This window comes from Gymnodraco acuticeps, unplaced genomic scaffold (assembly GCF_902827175.1).
Source record: "Gymnodraco acuticeps unplaced genomic scaffold, fGymAcu1.1, whole genome shotgun sequence".
Classification (NCBI taxonomy): domain Eukaryota; kingdom Metazoa; phylum Chordata; class Actinopteri; order Perciformes; family Bathydraconidae; genus Gymnodraco; species Gymnodraco acuticeps.
In genome coordinates this window covers 3,882,752-3,900,849 of record NW_022992265.1, presented here as the reverse complement: position 1 = coordinate 3,900,849, position 18,098 = coordinate 3,882,752, and the positions used below count along the sequence as shown (strand labels likewise).

At 43.6% G+C, this 18,098-nt stretch overlaps 1 protein-coding gene across 3 annotated transcripts; it reads left to right on the top strand.

The window, feature by feature from the left end:
* The first annotated feature begins 1,641 nt into the window (after positions 1–1,641).
* Positions 1,642–17,417, top strand: rcbtb2 (regulator of chromosome condensation (RCC1) and BTB (POZ) domain containing protein 2). 3 transcript variants are annotated; one of them, XM_034207198.1, is made up of 13 exons: positions 1,642–1,887; positions 2,251–2,371; positions 2,848–2,979; positions 3,971–4,121; positions 4,810–4,976; positions 5,060–5,218; positions 5,680–5,787; positions 5,888–6,030; positions 12,146–12,336; positions 12,906–13,032; positions 15,452–15,591; positions 15,683–15,813; positions 15,925–17,417. In XM_034207198.1, exons 3-13 carry the CDS (start codon positions 2,854–2,856, stop codon positions 16,063–16,065), a joined length of 1,584 nt encoding a protein of 527 aa, XP_034063089.1. In that variant the 5' UTR covers positions 1,642–1,887; positions 2,251–2,371; positions 2,848–2,853; the 3' UTR covers positions 16,066–17,417. The 3 variants fall into 3 exon arrangements, with proteins under 3 accessions (XP_034063089.1, XP_034063087.1, XP_034063088.1); XM_034207196.1 differs by having other exon boundaries at positions 2,251–2,375; XM_034207197.1 differs by lacking the exon at positions 2,251–2,371 and having other exon boundaries at positions 1,649–1,887.
* Positions 17,418–18,098: the final 681 nt, after the last annotated feature.

The following is an 18,098-nucleotide window of genomic DNA, read 5'->3' as shown; positions in this document are numbered from 1 at the left end:
ACATACATCAAGTGCCTCAAGTGTCAGATGTATCTCTGCATTTCAAAAAAGGATGGAGTACTACAAATGAGGACTCAATATGTGTTGCATTGAGTTGTTGTGCTTGTCTAAATGTACTTGTATGTTAATGTTGTTTCAACTTGTTTGTATACTATGCTTCGCATAACTAACACCCGATGTGGTGGACACACAATAAAACAAAAATAAAAATATATTTGTGTGATAAAAAAAAAAAGGAAATTTGAAACCTTTTTATTTCTGGGTCTCAGGAATGTTACGTGACACGCAACACACATGCAAATACAATATGAGTTTGTCAAAGTGAGGGACTTTTAAGCTTTGGCACAAAAGTGCCATGTGTCATGCTGCATGCAGTATCAGGCATAGCTCCACCTGCTGGTTACTTTGGCTTTTTTCTTGACAATTGAATTTACAGTTTTAATGATATACTTACTTTTACATCAAAAGCAGGTGGTAGTCTGGTCTAATCTCTAATGTGCACCTATACTGTGGGAAATAATTATATTTCTATGAATACTAAAAAGATCCCCTTACAACATAAAAAATGTTAAACTCATTATCGTGTTGTTAAAACAATTTTTCTTTAAATGGTGAGTTTAAATCCCCACACAAAGTATTCCAATTTGTTTGTAAATCAATTATTCAATACAGGAGACTGATGACAGTTCAAATCAGTACAGAAAGTGCTTCTTAAATAAGTGTCAAGATTGTTCACTAAGTGCTTTGCTGCCACAGAGTTACTGAAAATCTATATGTATTTAGAAGAAGTTGGTTTCGCATAATGTGAAAATGTTCCAAGAAGAAATATATTGTATTTTCAATCATTCCTCTCAAGTGCACCAACATTCTTTTGATCATTAGTGGTGTTGACAACATACAATCAGGGAAATTAGTCTGGTCTGAATTGTGATCCGAAACATCAGCAGATTAGTTTATTGTAAATCATTCACAATCAAATGGCAAAAGCAATCAAACATAAATAATTATGATTATTATGCAATTACAGTTTAGTGGTGTGGATAATGTGTATCAGAGAAATGGAATGGAGATCAGGCTGGTGGATGGGGAGTTTGCAAAGTAAAGTGGATGTTTTATCAATACCATTACAATCTGAATGTTGATGCAGTACCATACAATACAATATGTGCTTTTACAAATACATATTCTTTAAAAAAAATTATAAAATGTTTTAGTACCATATTTTAGAGCACTGGTCAGCAGTGTTCAATTGACTCATAAACCATTTCACAGTGGAAACCACGAGGCATTGCATTTTCAAAGAAGCAAGACTACCCCAACAGGACAATCCCCAGAAATGCTGCTAAATCAGGCACCCAGCAGTAAGTCAGCTCATTGACCACTGCTGGAGGCTTCTAGTGGGGAAATAATGTACAAATTAATGTCACTTTATTTGTAGTTGCTTTTTCGTTTCATGGATTCGTTTTTATCGTTTAGTTTTTGTTTTTTTTAATATTCAGAATACATACATTTGTATTTGTTTAGCAGTTTGTATGCAGATATTTGCTTCATGAAACATCTACAATTACAAAGGCTTTTACAAATTGTTATCTAATGGTAATGAATATTTCTGGCAGCTCCGACTGTCATTGAACGCACCATCGAACTACAGGAAGTACGGTGGCGGTGTGTTTTTGTTCAGTCAGTGCTTTAGCGCTCACAGCTAACTACAACAAGGCTCTTCCACAAACAGCAGCTGAAGTGAAGCTAGACCAGTACCCGATTAACAAAATGAGTTCATCAACAACTTGATTCCTCAATATGTTGGCTGACAACTTTGTGTTGTTTCAGTGTTCAATGCTAAGAAAACGACACCGCGGATGAAACATTAGCTAGAACAACGTCAAGGTAACTCCCAGCAACAACAACACTCCTTACACTAATTGGCTTAATACTTTGTATGGTTGAGTTATACAGCCAGGCTACCGCTAATATGGTACATTAGCAACCTTTATATTGCTAGTTTGTCAAACCTGTCTGCAAGTCTTACAAGGCAACATAACCCGGTGCTTGTGCATTGTTTATGTGTGTCCTCTTTGGCATTTAAATGTTTATTATACCATAAAAGCCTGTATTCATGAGGTCTGGGTTACAAGTGCAACTTGAACTGAGACACAAACACTGTAGTTTTGACAGATTAGCAGTTGTCATTTTAAAAATCAAAGAAAATATGTGTAGTAAACCTCAATTGAACTTCTCTCCTTCTATCAGCAAACACAGTAAATGGGTTTATGTCAATCCACGCGCATGTCATGTTTTAATCTGTCAACAATGCTGGCCTCGGTGCCAACTTTCTGTCTGAGCCGAGCACTTCAAAGACTGGGATAAGCTTGTGGGTAAATAACCATCTCAGTTTTCAATGTATACATTGGTTGCTACAGACTGGGCAATATTTGATTTCCAGTTTGGTGTAGTATCCCTTTGGTGTTATCATAACACTGTTATGATTGTGATTTATTGTTGGCAGATGTTTGCCATTTGTAATCTTTACCATAACTGCACTATAAAAAAATATAGCAGTAAAAGTATATATTAAATTGAGAATGTATTTACCAGAGTAAGAATGGTTATAAAAGAAAACTTCACCATACTCCTGTTTGACTGGGCACTTAATTTACACTTTAAATCTACTGTTTATTTCAAAAGTTCACTAGAATTAATAAATTACAATACATAAGTTAGATCAAATAAAATACGTTATTATCTTCCCACATTTCCTGCTTTTGTACACTATATTTTAAACACAATTGATGACTGGATATACAATAATTTACATCTGTTTATCTGTGTTTTCTCCTCATTTCACAGCTGAGTATGCTGGACGTGGGGAAGTGGCCAGTGTTTGCGCTCCTTCCTCCAGAGGAACTGCGGCTTATTCGTCAGGCTTGTGTCTTTGGCAGTGCTGCAAATGAAGCCCTCTATGTCACAGTTAATGATGAGGTAACACTTTAGCTTAAAGCAAAAGTGCTTTAATCCTCCTTTAAACCTGAACTATCCACCCTGCTTTCATAATAGGGATTTGATTATTCTGTTTAAGGGTTGGATAGGGAAATATTGCAGGGATTCACTATGTGGTGTACACAGGTTGCAATTATAGTCACGGGGATAAGCAGATAGAGGCTATCTTTAGCCATGCAGGCTTATTCCCTGAGCAAGCTCCATTCTTATCCTGTGCAAAGGTGTGTAGGGAATTCTCTGATCTTGCTCACCTATTTAAACTGTTTGTCCCCGTGGCCCAAACAGTTTATGTTTCGGTAATAGTCAGTTGTGGTGTAATAAAAATAAATATTTGGGTGAATTCTCTTCAAATATAGTAATTGCTATAGAACGACACTATTAACACCACTAAGTAGACTGGGAATAAATATATTTGACATATCATTTCAACACTACAATTTTGCATGTAAAAAATAATTCCCACATTCCCACAAAGATTACGTTTTGAAGATTTTTCTGGGGCTTTGATAAGATGTTACATTATATCTTGCTTAGGAGAACATCTATTATTAAGTTGATATTAATTCATATAACTGTTTTTTTGGGTGTGAATACCCCTGAAATGATTAGTCCTTTAATTATTCATTCATTTGACAGAAACATACTTTTCAAAATCTATGCACTTTGGGACTATCTGACATTTTAGAGTATTTTGGACAATTGATTCAACACAATTATAGAAATGTAAGCAATAAGAAAATAGCCAATATCATTAGTTGCAGGTCTGTTGTATATAATTAATCAATAAACCTGAACAGCATAAAACATATTTAACATTTCATAAGGTCAACTTATATCGTCTTCTCCTAGTATTTCATCCAACCGAATATTTTCGGTTTATTTGGGTGTCAGTATTTATCAGTTAACAACAGAATTCAGCATTTATGCATCATTTATGAGTATGGGTATCATAAGTGATGCTTGTTGTCTGCAGGTCTTCGCTCTGGGCACCAACTGCAGCGGCTGTTTAGGGCTCGGAGACCTTCAAAGCACTATTGAGCCGCGCCGGATTGATGTCTTGTGTGGAAAGAAAATTGAGTCCCTAAGCTATGGAACCGGGCCGCATGTGGTTATCGCAACTACAGGTAATCCAGTCCAGGAAACCTTTATTTGTCCCTGAGGGCTCATGTCCTCAAGATGCAGAGGAATAACATCACAAACAACAAGAGGATGCATGCTTATGCCTAGTATCCGCTTTAGGATGATACTGAGTCATCACTGCCCATGCACTTTCTAAACACACCTTATTAAGAACAGTACAACGTAAACAAACATGATAGGAGTTAGAGTCTGATTACTATTCAAGTGTCTGATTGGAGTGAATACACTAAATGTTATGTGAACTAATTTGCCTTTTTTTTGGTAATTGTAACTTACAAGTGACAGGTTTATAGACTGACTATTCAGTGTGTTTTGGTACAAAAGGGACAATTTTTGTTGATTTTAGGTAAAATAGTTGCACTATGTTGCATCAATCTGTAAATAATTGACCGTATAAATGATTCACATAGTTATTTTGATTGTAACACAAAAAGATTTCATTCTGTTTGACAACTATTCATATTTCTAATAATAGTGTTTACTCCAGTCAGTGGTATAAACTACATCATGAACAATTACATTCATCTACCCGTAAATGAATTTCAGAGTGATACGATTTGCCTATAAACCAGATGTGTTTACTTTATCATGTGAAGCTGACTGCTTCTTAACTATTGATAACATATTAACCACTGAGACAACATGAATGAAAGTTTGCCTGCCATGCCGTAGACGGAGAGGTGTTTGCGTGGGGCCATAACGGCTACAGCCAGCTGGGCAACGGGACCACCAACCACGGACTGACCCCTGCCCTGGTTTCCACCAACCTCCTTAGCAAGAGAGTGACAGAAGTGGCCTGTGGCTCCCACCACACCATCGCCCTCACAACTGACGGAGAGGTGACATATCATATGTCCTGTTGTTTCTCTTTTGCCTACGCTGTGTATTTATTCTGACATAGAACATTTATGTCCTTGTTCAGGTGTTCGCATGGGGTTACAACAACTCAGGACAAGTGGGTTCAGGCTCGACGGCCAACCAGCCGACACCACGCCGCGTTAGCAGCTGCCTGCAGAACAAAGTGGTGGTCAACATCGCCTGTGGTCAGCTCTGCTCCATGGCTGTACTGGACAATGGAGAGGTAATGGATCATCAAACTGCAGATGTTTAGCATGAATGTCAATCAGTGCTCTCAGTAAGTGGAGTGGGGGTTGGCTAATGCAAATGTGTTTAACAGTTTGTATATTAGAAGCATGGCCCATCATTTTATGTTTTTTTCTTTCTTTTTTGTATGACTTAAAAGGAAAAAAGGTTTAAAAAGTTGCTGTTTTCTCCAACAAGACAACAGTGTTGATTGCAATTAACAGTACATGTGTTTCTAGAACTGCTGACATCTCAGAATATAGTACCAAATGAAAGTGAAGAAACTTTTTTTAAAGCCTGTTGAAATGAAAGTTAATTTATACAATATTAAAAAAAGTATGCAGATAAATGCTAATAGAAGCTGAAAACAATCACCCCTAAACCCCTAAACATACAGATAACCAAGCCCCACCAATGCAGTGATAAAGCGTCTGCAGTGCATTATTTCCCTTTGTGTAGATCTACGGTTGGGGCTACAATTGCAATGGACAGCTAGGTTTGGGCAACAATGGAAATCAGCAGACCCCATGCAGGATCGCTGCTCTCCAAGGGGTCAACATCGTCCGGGTAAGAGCCTACGGAGAGACGGATCTCATACATTAAAAAAAAAAAAAAAAAAAGGTTCAGTTGTTATTTAGCTTAATATCGCTCTTCTTCCCGTGTACAGGTTGCCTGTGGATATGCTCATACACTGGCACTCACAGATGAGGGGATGGTTTACGCCTGGGGAGCCAACTCCTATGGGCAGTTGGGAACAGGCAATAAGAGTAACCAGGCTCTTCCCACGCTTATAAACACAGACAAGGAGAGGTCAGTACTTTGTTTTTACCCTGGCCTAAACTAGCCATGACACCTCTGCCATCACAACAGGTCACTGATGACACCATTTTGAGAGATTTCGGGATATCATAGAGTAATAAGAGACTGATAGCTGAGGTGTAATAACAGAAGTAATGCGCTGTTTATTTTGTTATGGTAGAATGCCCTATTAGCATCTGTATCAGACATATTTCAGCATACAGTCTGGACAGGGAGAACTATAGGTTACTTACGTAACCCCAGTTCTCAGAGTAACATGAAGTGAGATGTCTCACTATGGGATGCGCCTCAACGCGTATGCAAACAGAAGCATCAATCTCATTACGCCAATCCTGATTGGCTGGTGATCTTGACGTCTACGGCAGGGAATCCACCCACCCTTTAAGTAGCTTGCGCTACGTCGCAGCGTCATTCAAAATAAGCACCTCTTCTCGCTTCGCCTTAGCAAGAAGGGCCGTCTGGTGAGACATCTCACTTCATGTTACTCTGAGAACTGGGGTTACGTAAGTAACCTACAGTTCTCATTCATAACACTCCGTTCGATGTCTCACTATGGGATATTGAAACTCCCGTATTGCTAGACATGCTTATCTCGAAATCACCAAAACAACCAGAACTTAACAGGTAGAACCCTGTCTCAACACGGGGCCCAGCACTGCGCGGGCCACACTTGGAGCAGAGACATCTAGCCTGTAAAAGCGGACAAAAGTGAGCGGTGAGGACCAGCTCGCTGCTGCACAAATGTCTTGGATGGAAACACCCTTGAACAAAGCCCAGGATGTAGCCAGTCCACGAGTAGAATGAGCATGCAGGCCCGTTGGTGCCTGCAAACCCTGACTCGTATAAGCCAGAGCAATCGCTTCCACAATCCAGTGGGAGAGCCGTTGCCTGGTAACGGGCTTGCCCTTATGAGGGTTAGCCCAGGATACAAAGAGTTGGTCATTGCATCGAAACTCTTTACCTGTCCATATAGGTGCGTAAAGCACGGACTGGGCACAGCAAATTCGGCCGGTTCCTCAGAGGAACACAGTGGTGGAGGAAATGCCTCAATGTTAATGGGGGTACATGAGCCAACCACCTTAGGTACAAAGGCAGGGTTGGGCTTCAGCAACACTCTCGTTTGCCCCGGGGCAAACTGAGTGCATGAAGGATGTACAGAGAGCGCATGAATGTCACTGACTCGCTTGGCAGATGCCAGAGCCAGTAACAACACTGTCTTCAGTGACAGGTGTTTCATGTCAGCTTCTTCCAGGGGTTCAAATGGAGGTCGAGTGAGCCCATCTAAAACCACTGCCAAGTCCCATAAGGGCACCAGTGACCTGGAAACAGGGAGGAGCCTGCGAGCCCCTTTCATAAAACGGCAGACCAAGGGATGTTGGCTAGCCGTCTTTCCCTCAAAGCCCACATGGCATGCAGCAATAGCAGCCAGGTACGCTTTGATCGTAGAGAAAGCTCTGTGTTTATTAATCAGGTCCTGTCGAAATGATGGAATCACCCCGACAGGACATTGAAAAGAGATGTGTCCTTTTTGAAGGCACCACTCCTCAAACACCCTCCACTTACAGTCATAGAGGGACCTGGTGGAGGAAGCTCTTGCACTCTGAATAGTGTTTATCACCTTCTGAGGGAGTCCCACTGTATTCAGGTTATACCACTCACGGGCCAGGCCCATAGTGCCAAGCGCTCTGGGTGTGGGTGAAAGATCACCCCCCCCGCCTGAGACAGTATGTCCCTGCGTAGTGGGAGCTGCCACGGCTGCCCGCACAGCAGCTGATATATCTCCGCCAGCCAGTACATTGCAGGCCAGTGTGGAGCTATTAGGATCAGTGTGTGGCGTTGTTCTCTCACTCTGGCCAGAGTTGGGGGTATCAGAGCCAGGGGTGGGAACGCGTACAGAAGGACCGGAGGCCAAGCGTGCGTGAGCGCGTCCACGCCTAACGGTGCGTTTTTAAATCGCGCATTGAAAAGAACAGCTGACATTGAGCGTTTTCTTTTGATGCGAACAGATCCACCACGGCCCGGCCGTAACGCACCCACAGCTGACTCACAATTATTGGATGTAGAGTCCAGTCTGCATATAGTGGTGCACCTCTGGACAGCAGATCTGCCCCGAGGTTCATCACTCCTGGTACGTGCGTCGCTCTCAGAGAGAGGAGACGTCCGCAGCTCCATAAGATCAGTTTGCGTGCCAGCATGTGTAACTGGAGAGAACGCAAACCCCCTTGGCGGTTTATATACGATATTGTGGTCGTGTTGTCTGTCCTCACGAGGACATGATGTCCTCTGAGAAAAGGCAGAAAGAGTTTCAGGGTGAGGAACACCGCTAAAAGCTCCAGATAATTGATGTGTGACCATTGGAGGTCTCTGCTCCAGAGACCCCTCACAGGTCGACCTTCGTATATACCCCCCCAGCCCGTCAGACATGCGTCTGTGGTGACCACCTTCCGCGATAGGACAGCACCCATAGGCACGCCCCGTACTAGAAAAGTCGGGTGCAGCCAGTGGCGCAGTGCCATTACGCATTTCATAGTGACCATCACTCTCCGCGCGCCATGGCGCACGGGGTCCAGTCTGAGGGCAGCTACCCAGCGCTGAAACTCCCTCATGTGTAAGCGTCCCAGTCGTACCACCAGGATGGCTGACGCCATGAGCCCCAGCAACCGCAGACATGATCTGAAGAGAACATATTTGCGTGGCTGGAAATGTGCGAGGCAAGCCCTGAAGGTTTTCACTCTCTCTGCTGACAGGCGGGCTGTAAAGGGCACCGAATTCAGGCGTAGGCCCAGGAAGAGTACAGTCTGGGCTGGGGACAACATGCTCTTTTCTGTGTTTTATTACGAAACCCAGGTCGAGCAGGTGTTTTACGAGGACATTCGTCTGCGTAATAGCCTCTTGCTCCGACTGTGCGAGAAGGAGCCAATCGTCCAGATAAGTTGCCAGGCGAATACCCTGTTGTCTCAACGGGGCTATCGCGGCTTCCGTACACCGTACAAACACTCGTGGGCTGAGAGACAGACCGAAAGGAAAGGCGAACCTCAGATATTTCCTTTGTGGATAATATACTGGGATGTGGAAATACGCATCTTTCAGGTCGACTGATGTGAACCAGTCGTTTTGGCGCACGAGACGCAACAGAGATGTGTGAGTGAGCATTCTGAATTTGTATCTTTTGAGATATTTGTTCAGAGCCCTCAAATCTAGTATAGGCCGAATCCCGTTCCCTCCCCGTTTGGGAACGAGGAAATACTTGGAATAAAAGCCGCTCTGACTCTGTTCGGAGGGTATTATAGATATAGCCTTCTTGTCTAGTAGCGAGAGGATCTCTTGCTCTAGAATATGGGCTGACTCTCCCCGGGCTTGCGAATGCAGAATGCCCGAAAAGTGAGGGGGGGTGACAGCGAATTGGAGTCTGTAACCCCGTGTTATTGTCTTGAAAACCCAAGCAGATTCTGTGAGCATCCTCCACTTTTCGCTTCTCAAAGCGAGTGGAGATGTCACATCTCTGTCGTCTGCCCTCTGTGTCTTTATTTGTTGTGTTATGGGGCCCTCTAGTGTCTGAACACGGTGGTACCCCAGGTTGACAACCCCGGTCGACACTGCGCATGCGCGTGGCGGTGATGCCTTCACAGCCCCGTCCATCGTCCGCCTTCTGAGAGAGGTTGCAGCCACTCTTAGAAGGGGGGTAGACGTCAGACTGTTTATTGTTTTATTGTCTTTATTTTCATTTTTATTGACTGCGCCCTTGGCTTTAAGCCTGGAAACGACAGTGGAAAATGATTTATTAAAAGACAATAGTGATGACATGTGTTTGTGTGACTTAAACGAGCAGCGGAGCTTGCTGTCGTTGATGTTAAGTCCATTTCCCTCATGGCGCGAACTTGAGGATGACGTTCTGACATCACTCGAGGCGGCGGGAAGATGGGTGCATGGTTGCACCCCGGAAACACATGAGCTCGAGGAAAGGAGAGGAGGCTGTCAGGCCGCCCTCTTCTTCTTCCTCGTTTGGTGGCTGAAAGTCTGCGCCTGAGTGGCTGCTGCCGGAACCGGAGACTTTCTTGGCCAGCTCGTCCTCGCCTTGTGTCTGGGTTGGAGACCCGGGGCGGGCTGTGGCCTCTGCTGTTTCGGGATCTTGAAACGGGCAGGACGTGAGGCAGCCTGAGCGAAGGACTGCCGCAGGGCTGTTGAAGGCGGCGGCTGGACCCTTCGGGGAAGACAAAGCTGGAGAGCCTCATCCTCCTTCTTTTTGGATTCACACCGCTGCTGCATCGAAGCTAGAGCGGAGCCAAATATGCCCTCGGGAACAATAGGCATGTCCAAGACTCTTTTTCCCGGTCTGGAAGGTTCGTGTACCACCATTATCCCCAGTGCTTTGCCCGTGGCTTGGACTGCACAGCGCTGCACACAGAGACAAATGTCCGTGATCGCTGCGATTTCGTCCCACACGGCAGTCTCAGGTTTGATCGTTATGTCCTCGCAGAGCTCCGCCTGGTAGGCGGTCAGCAGCGAGGAGACGTTGAGCGCCCTGGCGGACAAAGCTGCGGCTTTATAGGCTCGTTCGGTCATTGCTGACTGGAAGCGGTCTGCCTTTGCCGGTAGCGTGGGGTTCCTGCTCGGTGCCGAAGCCAGCCGCGGTTGGAGGTGGGCTGCCACCAGCGGTTCCATGGGCGGCATGCGGAGCAGGCCGAGCTTCTCCATGCCGACACAGTCCAAAGAGGAGGCACCCTGGATTGGGGCCTTGTTGCTGAAAGGGCGGTCTCTCCAAGAGACCGACACCTCGTCCAGCATCTCTGGAAAGACTGGGAGAAGCTGCTTCCTCATCCTCGCTGTTTGGGGCAAGTTCTTCCCCTCATAGCGAGATCTGGAGGTCTCCTTGGCCACTTCAGGCCAGGGGATGTCCAGCCTGGAAGCAGCGCGTTGGCACACGGCCTGCAAGTCCATACTGAGGCAGGGCGAAGCTGGTGTGCTTTCGCCCGGGGGAGCGGACATCGCCTCCGGCTTGGCAGCCTGGGCAGATGAAACGAAGATGTCATCTTCGTGCTCATCCGAGTCAGATAAGAGGAACTCAGAGGCATCCTCTTCATCCTCCTCCATATAATCCAGCTGTAGGACATCCTCCGCGGGTGGAACCACGGTGAGGTCCAGTTGGGAGCCCCAGCTTGACACAGCGCGGGGCTCCGCTCTTGCTGCCACCGGGCCCCAGCCTGACACGGCGCGGGGCTCCGATTCCGCGGCAACCGCCGTTGTTGAGCCCCAGCCTGACACAGAGGCTCTTGATGGTGAAGCGGGCACAATGTCCGCATGAACCGGGGGTATCGATAGCTTCCTGGCCGTGTTCCAGCCCAAGGCAGGACGAGCAGACCAGGTGTGAGTCCGTGCCCGAGATCCTAAACCCGCAGAGCCGAGCCTCTGACTCCTCTGGTGTGAGGGAGAGAAGGGTCCATCCTCGTTTGCCGGGGTGTCGGCGCGGAGGGACAAGCTAGTAACAGCTATGTTACCGAAAAAAATCCAACCTTATCGTTATTCCGAAAGGAAAAAACGACGGGATAGATTTTTCTTTAAAAAATATTAACTGGTGTGTTAATATCTTTCTTATCTCCGTCTCCTCTGGAGAGAAGAGTCCGTCCCCGCTCGCCGTGGTGTCGGCGCGGAGGGATAAACTAGCAACAGGTATGTTACTGTTTGAAGAAAAAATCAAACCTTACCGTTATTTCGAAAGAAAAAACGGCGGGGCAGATTACAATATTAACTGGTGTGTTAATATTTGTTCAATTCTTCTGCAAAGCAAAAAAAGTAACCGGCAAGCGCCCGTCGATCGAATGTTAGCTTGGGTTCAGTCTGTGGACCGTTAAGCTAGCCCGGCTACTGATATTCGAGATGTGCTCTGAAGCGAGAAGAGGTGTTTGAATGACGCTGCGACGTAGCGCAAGCTACTTAAAGGGTGGGTGGATTCCCTGACGTAGACATCAAGATCACCAGCCAATCAGGATTGGCGTAATGAGATTGATGCTTCTGTTTGCATACGCGTTGAGGCGCATCCCATAGTGAGACATCGAACGGAGTGTTATGAATGAGAACTCAAAGTGTTGCATTCTGCTTGTGTCACTAGGATGGTGGAGGTGGCTGCATGTCACACCAGCCACACGTCAGCTGCCAAGACCCAGAGCGGGCAGGTTCTGATGTGGGGTCAGTGTCGGGGTCAGGCTGTAGCCAGCCCCCACCTCACCCATTTCAGCAGCACGGACGATGTGTTTGCCTGCTTCGCCACACCAGCCGTCACGTGGCACCTCCTCTCAGTAGGTAAGAGTGTTAGTGGGAAATAAATATAGACATGTATTAACAATAACACATTTCCAAAGCATTACTAAAACATCTACGTTTTTTTGTCTTTGACATTGTCCCATTTACTGGTTAAAGGTAAGCACACAATGCATTCCTGTGTGTCATAGGCACACATTCCTGGAAGTGGTCTTAGAATAAACAGGAAGCTCCGTTTCCTCTCCATTTCAAACACTTATGTGGTAACCAATTGATCTCGTTTGAACACAACTCAGATGTTTATTTATTTTCTTCACCCTGAATTTCTTTAAGTTAATAACATCTTTCTGAAAAAGACTGTTTAACTAAGAAGCCAGTGCAATGTGTTTATTTCCTTTCGATAATAAGACAGATACTAGAGAGAGTCATATCATTGGGCTCTTAAGGCATCATTTTTATTGTTATGTTTTTTACATACGTTAAGGACTGTAAAATAGACATAATGCTTAATTTAGTTTTGTTTAGTTTCAAAGAAGGTGTAATTTAACAGTATTTTGGCTGTTATTTACTTGTTCTTTATAAACAAAATAGCTTTTCTTCATTCTTGCCAGACGGTGATGACTACCTGACGGTTGCCCAGTCTTTGAAGAAGGAATTTGACAGCCCAGAGATTTCAGACCTAAAGTTCTTGGTTGATGGGAAGTGTATCCATGTTCACAAAGCCCTGCTGAAAATCAGGTATAGCAAACAACCACTCTCAAAGTTCACAGAAAATGTTTACCAGTGCCACTTATATATGAATATTTTATTGTCTCACCTTTTTTAGTTTTTAGTGTCTTCAGATTTACTTTTAGTTTCTCTCTCTTTTGCGCCATATTAACTCAGTGTAAATTAATTAAAACTAGCGACAACAATGCAGTTGTCAATGTCCAATCACATGACATTTTGAGAAGCTGGTGTGTATCTGGTTAGGTTTACAATATGTTGCCTATTTTGAGCTGTACTTGGATTATTTGATTGAATTTAGACTACCTTCTTGTTGTGGTTCTAAAAGCGTAGCCTGCTTCTCCACCCTGACTTCATTTTGGTCACATGAGTGTATTTTTCACATTCAGAGGTCGTGCTTGGTCATGAGTAATACATGCGCTTGGTATACCACAGTAGGAATTTTACTTTGATCTTGAACTGTATGATTGTTAAAAATAGAAGCACCTAATTGAGAAATCATTATGTTAAGAGGGCAGCCATGATGATAGCAAACACACTTATCTTTCTATAACATTTAACATGTATGTTGCATACTGAATGCTGTGTTGCCTATATTTAAACTCCATCTGGTTTCCTCGTCTTTCCTGTTAATGTCACAGGGGAGCAGAGACAGACCTATTGTTTCCTGTTTTTCTTTTTATAACCACATTCGGACACAAAGTATCAGCATTCCAGTCGCTTGCTCTTTTGCACTGTCAGTAGGAAGGAGCCAGACTGTCTGCGACTTCAACCCTCGTGCACACGCTCACACGAATATGCAATAGAGCAAAACGCGTGCTTTGGCAAGATCACATGCAAATGACACGTTTGAGATGCACTTCGGGAATGAAGATTCAGTTGTTTATTTAACCGTGTCCTGAGAAGAAATGATAGGGAAGCAGTGTCTTAGCGTTGAGGACAAATGGTATTAAGATAGAATTGTATGGTAGGTCAAAAGAATACATGACTATATTTTCAATTTCAATTCAAAACAATGTTATGGTAATAAAGCAGTATGTTTTATAAAAACAACATAAGCACGAAACATGTTGAGATTCAAATAAAATGGTATCAGTGAAAAACAGGATTTATCCAAATCAGACAAAATAGTGAACAATAATAGTTGCAAACATGTATAGAAAATATTTTCATTTTACCTTTTTTGTATTTAAAAAAATTAGCCCAGAGTTTTAATTCACAATTATTTGTTTGTTATTTGTTGTAAGCTGCAGGTACCCTAACTTCTTTATAGGCAGCCATTGAATTAGCAGACTCTTGCTTGAGTTGTGTGATCGATCACAGTGAACCTCAAGTACCAGGTTTCTTTTATTTTTTCCCTGCAAATATAATATTCATCGTGTCAAAATATGATTTGTTACAAGTAAAAACTGCACTGCATTATCTCACAAAGGTCAAATCATTTGACAACAAATAAATGCAAACCTTATTTTTGGTTCTTGAAAAAAATGCCAATAGCCGCTTTCACACAGATTACGCAAATGAGCCGCTGACGTCACTTTGTCTTCTTCTGCTTTGGGTTTACTGGCAGGCCGCAAACAACTTCACGGCTTATACTGCCACCCGAAGTCCCCGGCCGGAAGTCCCCGTAGTTGGGGATTGGCTTCAGTAGAAGCGGCTGGGACTCCCAGCCAGAACGCCGACATCTCCTCATCTCCACCGCTCCCATGTTTTTTTTTGTGTTGCCATAAGTTATTCTCTCTCCGTTGGTGCGCAGGGCTAATGCTAATAATGCTAATGCCAGCAAATACAATGGCGGCTTCAAAAAACTTTTCAGAGTTTTACGGGGCGTGGTTTGCAATTCGCCCAGCCAATAGAAATTGGTACTTTTTTGGTACCACCTCTCTAGCAGGCACTAAAAATGGGGGTAAAAGTTCCCGGCACTAAGTACTCTTTTTGGTGTGAACGCGACATAAGTAGAAGCTGCTGGGAGTCCCAGCAGCTTCTACTGAAGTCAGTCCCCAACTCCGGGGACTTCAGGCCAATGGGACTTCGGGTGGCAGAATACGCCGTGAAGTTGTTTGCGGCCTGCAAGTAAACCCAAAGCAGAAGAAGACAAAGTGACGTCAGCGGCACATTCCCTCAGGGAACTTATTCCGGTGTGAATGCGATCGGTTCTTAGTTCCATAGGGAACTAAGTGCTGGGAACTAAGTACGGCAAAGTACTTGGTGTGAACGCGGCTAAGGGGTACTAACGGACTAAACGGGAAAAGTACGGGGAAAATTACTCCGGTGTGAACGCGCCTAATGTTTTTTTTTGCTACAGCATGATTTGCATAATAGCAGTAGTGTTAAGTACACATGTGTAATACATCATTTTAAAACATGCTAATTCACTTTTATAAATGTTTGAAGTAACTGGAGTAGTCAGCTGCTTTTCTTCCCTCTCCAGATGTGAGCATTTTCGCACACTGCTTAATGAAACAGATGAGGATACGTTAGAAATTCACCAGTTTTCATACCTGGTGTACCGAGCCTTTCTGGAGTACCTCTACACAGACACTATTAACCTGCCACCAGAGGATGCCATTGGTAAGCACACAGACATGGTCCTCAGTCTTTCTCCACTCTGACAGTCGGTGCAGAAACACACTCACCTGTGTGTGTTCTCCTGTGTGTGCAGGGCTGCTAGACCTGGCCACGTTCTACCGAGAGACGAGGCTGAAGAGGTTGTGCCAGGAAACCATCAAGAGAGGCATTTCTGAGGAGAACGCCGTCACTCTGCTCTCTGCCGCTGTCAAGTATGAGGCGCGGGTAAGCTCATAGCTCCTGACACACAGTCAAACAGCTTGGTGGTGGAGCCCCTCAAAGTAGCTAGTCAGTTATACTCCTCAGCAATGACCAGACAGCCCTCTTCATTTTTAGGACCTGGAGGAGTTCTGCTTCAAGTTTTGCGTCAACCACCTAACAGCTGTCACGCAGACCCAGGCCTTTGCGGACATGGACCACGACCTACTCAAGAACTTCATTAGCAAAGCCAGCCGCTACGGGGCCTTCAAAAACTGACTAGAAGGCCCCTGTTGCTCCTGAGAGTCGACCCTAGAACAAAGTAAACACCAGGCTGCACAGCACTTCAAAAGCCTTGTCGCTGGGGATTTTAACACTGGAGAGGCAAAGGGTTTAATGTTTCCCCCTCTAACCGATGCCTCTGTGTTACTGCTCTAAAGCCAGCCAAAACACAGTAGCTGCTTTGGGGCGTAAATAAAGGGCTTACACCACTCGGTCTGTCACAAGCAGTGGAATACAAAGATGTACCACAGTGGTCGTCTTTGTGTCACTGACAATAGGCTTGGTCAATTATGTGTGTGATTTGTTTTCATAAAGCTAATCCACAGACAGATGGGATCCCTCACAGTGACAACCAGCTCAGACAGGAAGCCTGGTAATGCTATTTACTAAATATAATCCATTGCAATAAAAGGGTTTGGCATTGAGGTGTAAGTACATTATTTTGTCACATCAGTTAGTCAAACAAATGATCAAAGTGTAAATGTTTCCGTAGCTATGACCCTTCACATTGTGCTGCTTTTCTTTGAAGCCTTGATTCTTAAACGTTCTGAATTTAATGAGGAAAGATACACATGTTTGACACTTTTTTTTCTAAACAACTTTAGTTCTCAATTTCTATTCTCTTGCGTAAATTAATGTTACATTTTGCCACGTTGTTTTATATTGTAGTTTTTCACCTTTGCCATCCAAACGTGTGGTTTCTCAGTGGTGTTTGTAATGACTAACATTTGCACAGTTGAAACAGTTGACAGACGGTCTGCAACTGTTATAAATAGGTCTAGACAGTTATGAGAGATAAGGACATCCTTCTGTTTACTTGTGTTCAGATTAACGCTCTCTGTGCAGCTGGAAACAGTGTCTGGCTTACAAAAGCATATTGATTCCTGTGTGATGCTACAAATTAATTGCAAATTGGTATGTTTACAAAAGTGTGCTTGTTAATTGTTTTCTTCTTTTTTTAAAAATTGTTTTTATGTTGGCATCAAACTCCTGGATCTTTTACAAGTCATGGTCTATATCCCTTCTCTGGTAGAACCTTGTGGTGATAAAATAGTGCTGGCTTTGTGTAAATGCCAACTGAATATGTTTAATATAGCCCTATATAACTGCAAGGTTTGAAAATGTAGTTACTAGATAATTCCACATTCAATTTCTGCATCTGTCTTAATAGAACATAACCCAATGATTTTACTTTTAACAAGCCAAGTATTGTATTTTTTTTAATGTTTTGATAATTACTAAAAATGCCTGTGTTTTCATTTTGTATGGAAAACTATATAAGCTGCTGACAGCAGCACTAATTGTAACATTTGATAAATTAAAATGTATTAAAACTAGTTACTAGATAATTTGATGTATGTGTTATTGCTGCGATTCGTGCTCTATATGTTGTGCAGTAATGTACAGCCTTCACATTCATGTTAACACAAAATATGGAATATATACTATATATATACTGAATATATGTTTGGCCAAATGTACAGTTACATACACATTAAAGAGGCCCTATTTTGCGTTTTACCAATAGCAGTGTTAAACCGTGGGGGGGGGGGGGGGGTAGTGTGTTGTATTTGAATATCTTTTCATACTGATGCGTTTCTTTGCTGAGAACCTAACATACATGTTGTGGTTTTAACACTTGCCTCACTTTGCTATTAGACAAAATCTTACGTTTATTTATATACCCTCAATTCTTATTTGCATAGTACACTTGCTCCTACTCTAATCTCAAACCCTGTCCAGTGAGTGAAATGCAAGCAAAATAAACTTGAAACTAATTCATTTATATGACTGCAGCAACTCATCCTATTGCTACTGTTATGTGTTTTGTGCCGGATGCGGAGGGGATGATCGGAATATGTGTATTGTGTAGGATGTAATACACATCTGACATCATGTTAGCACACACAGCTTCAAAGTCTTCCTCTGAGAAGGGGAAGCTCCTGTTGTTCTACATGGAGGCCTGAGTATATCCTGAAGTGCAACATCACAGTGTTGCATCATCCAATTCTTCCAGATTTCACAAAAGC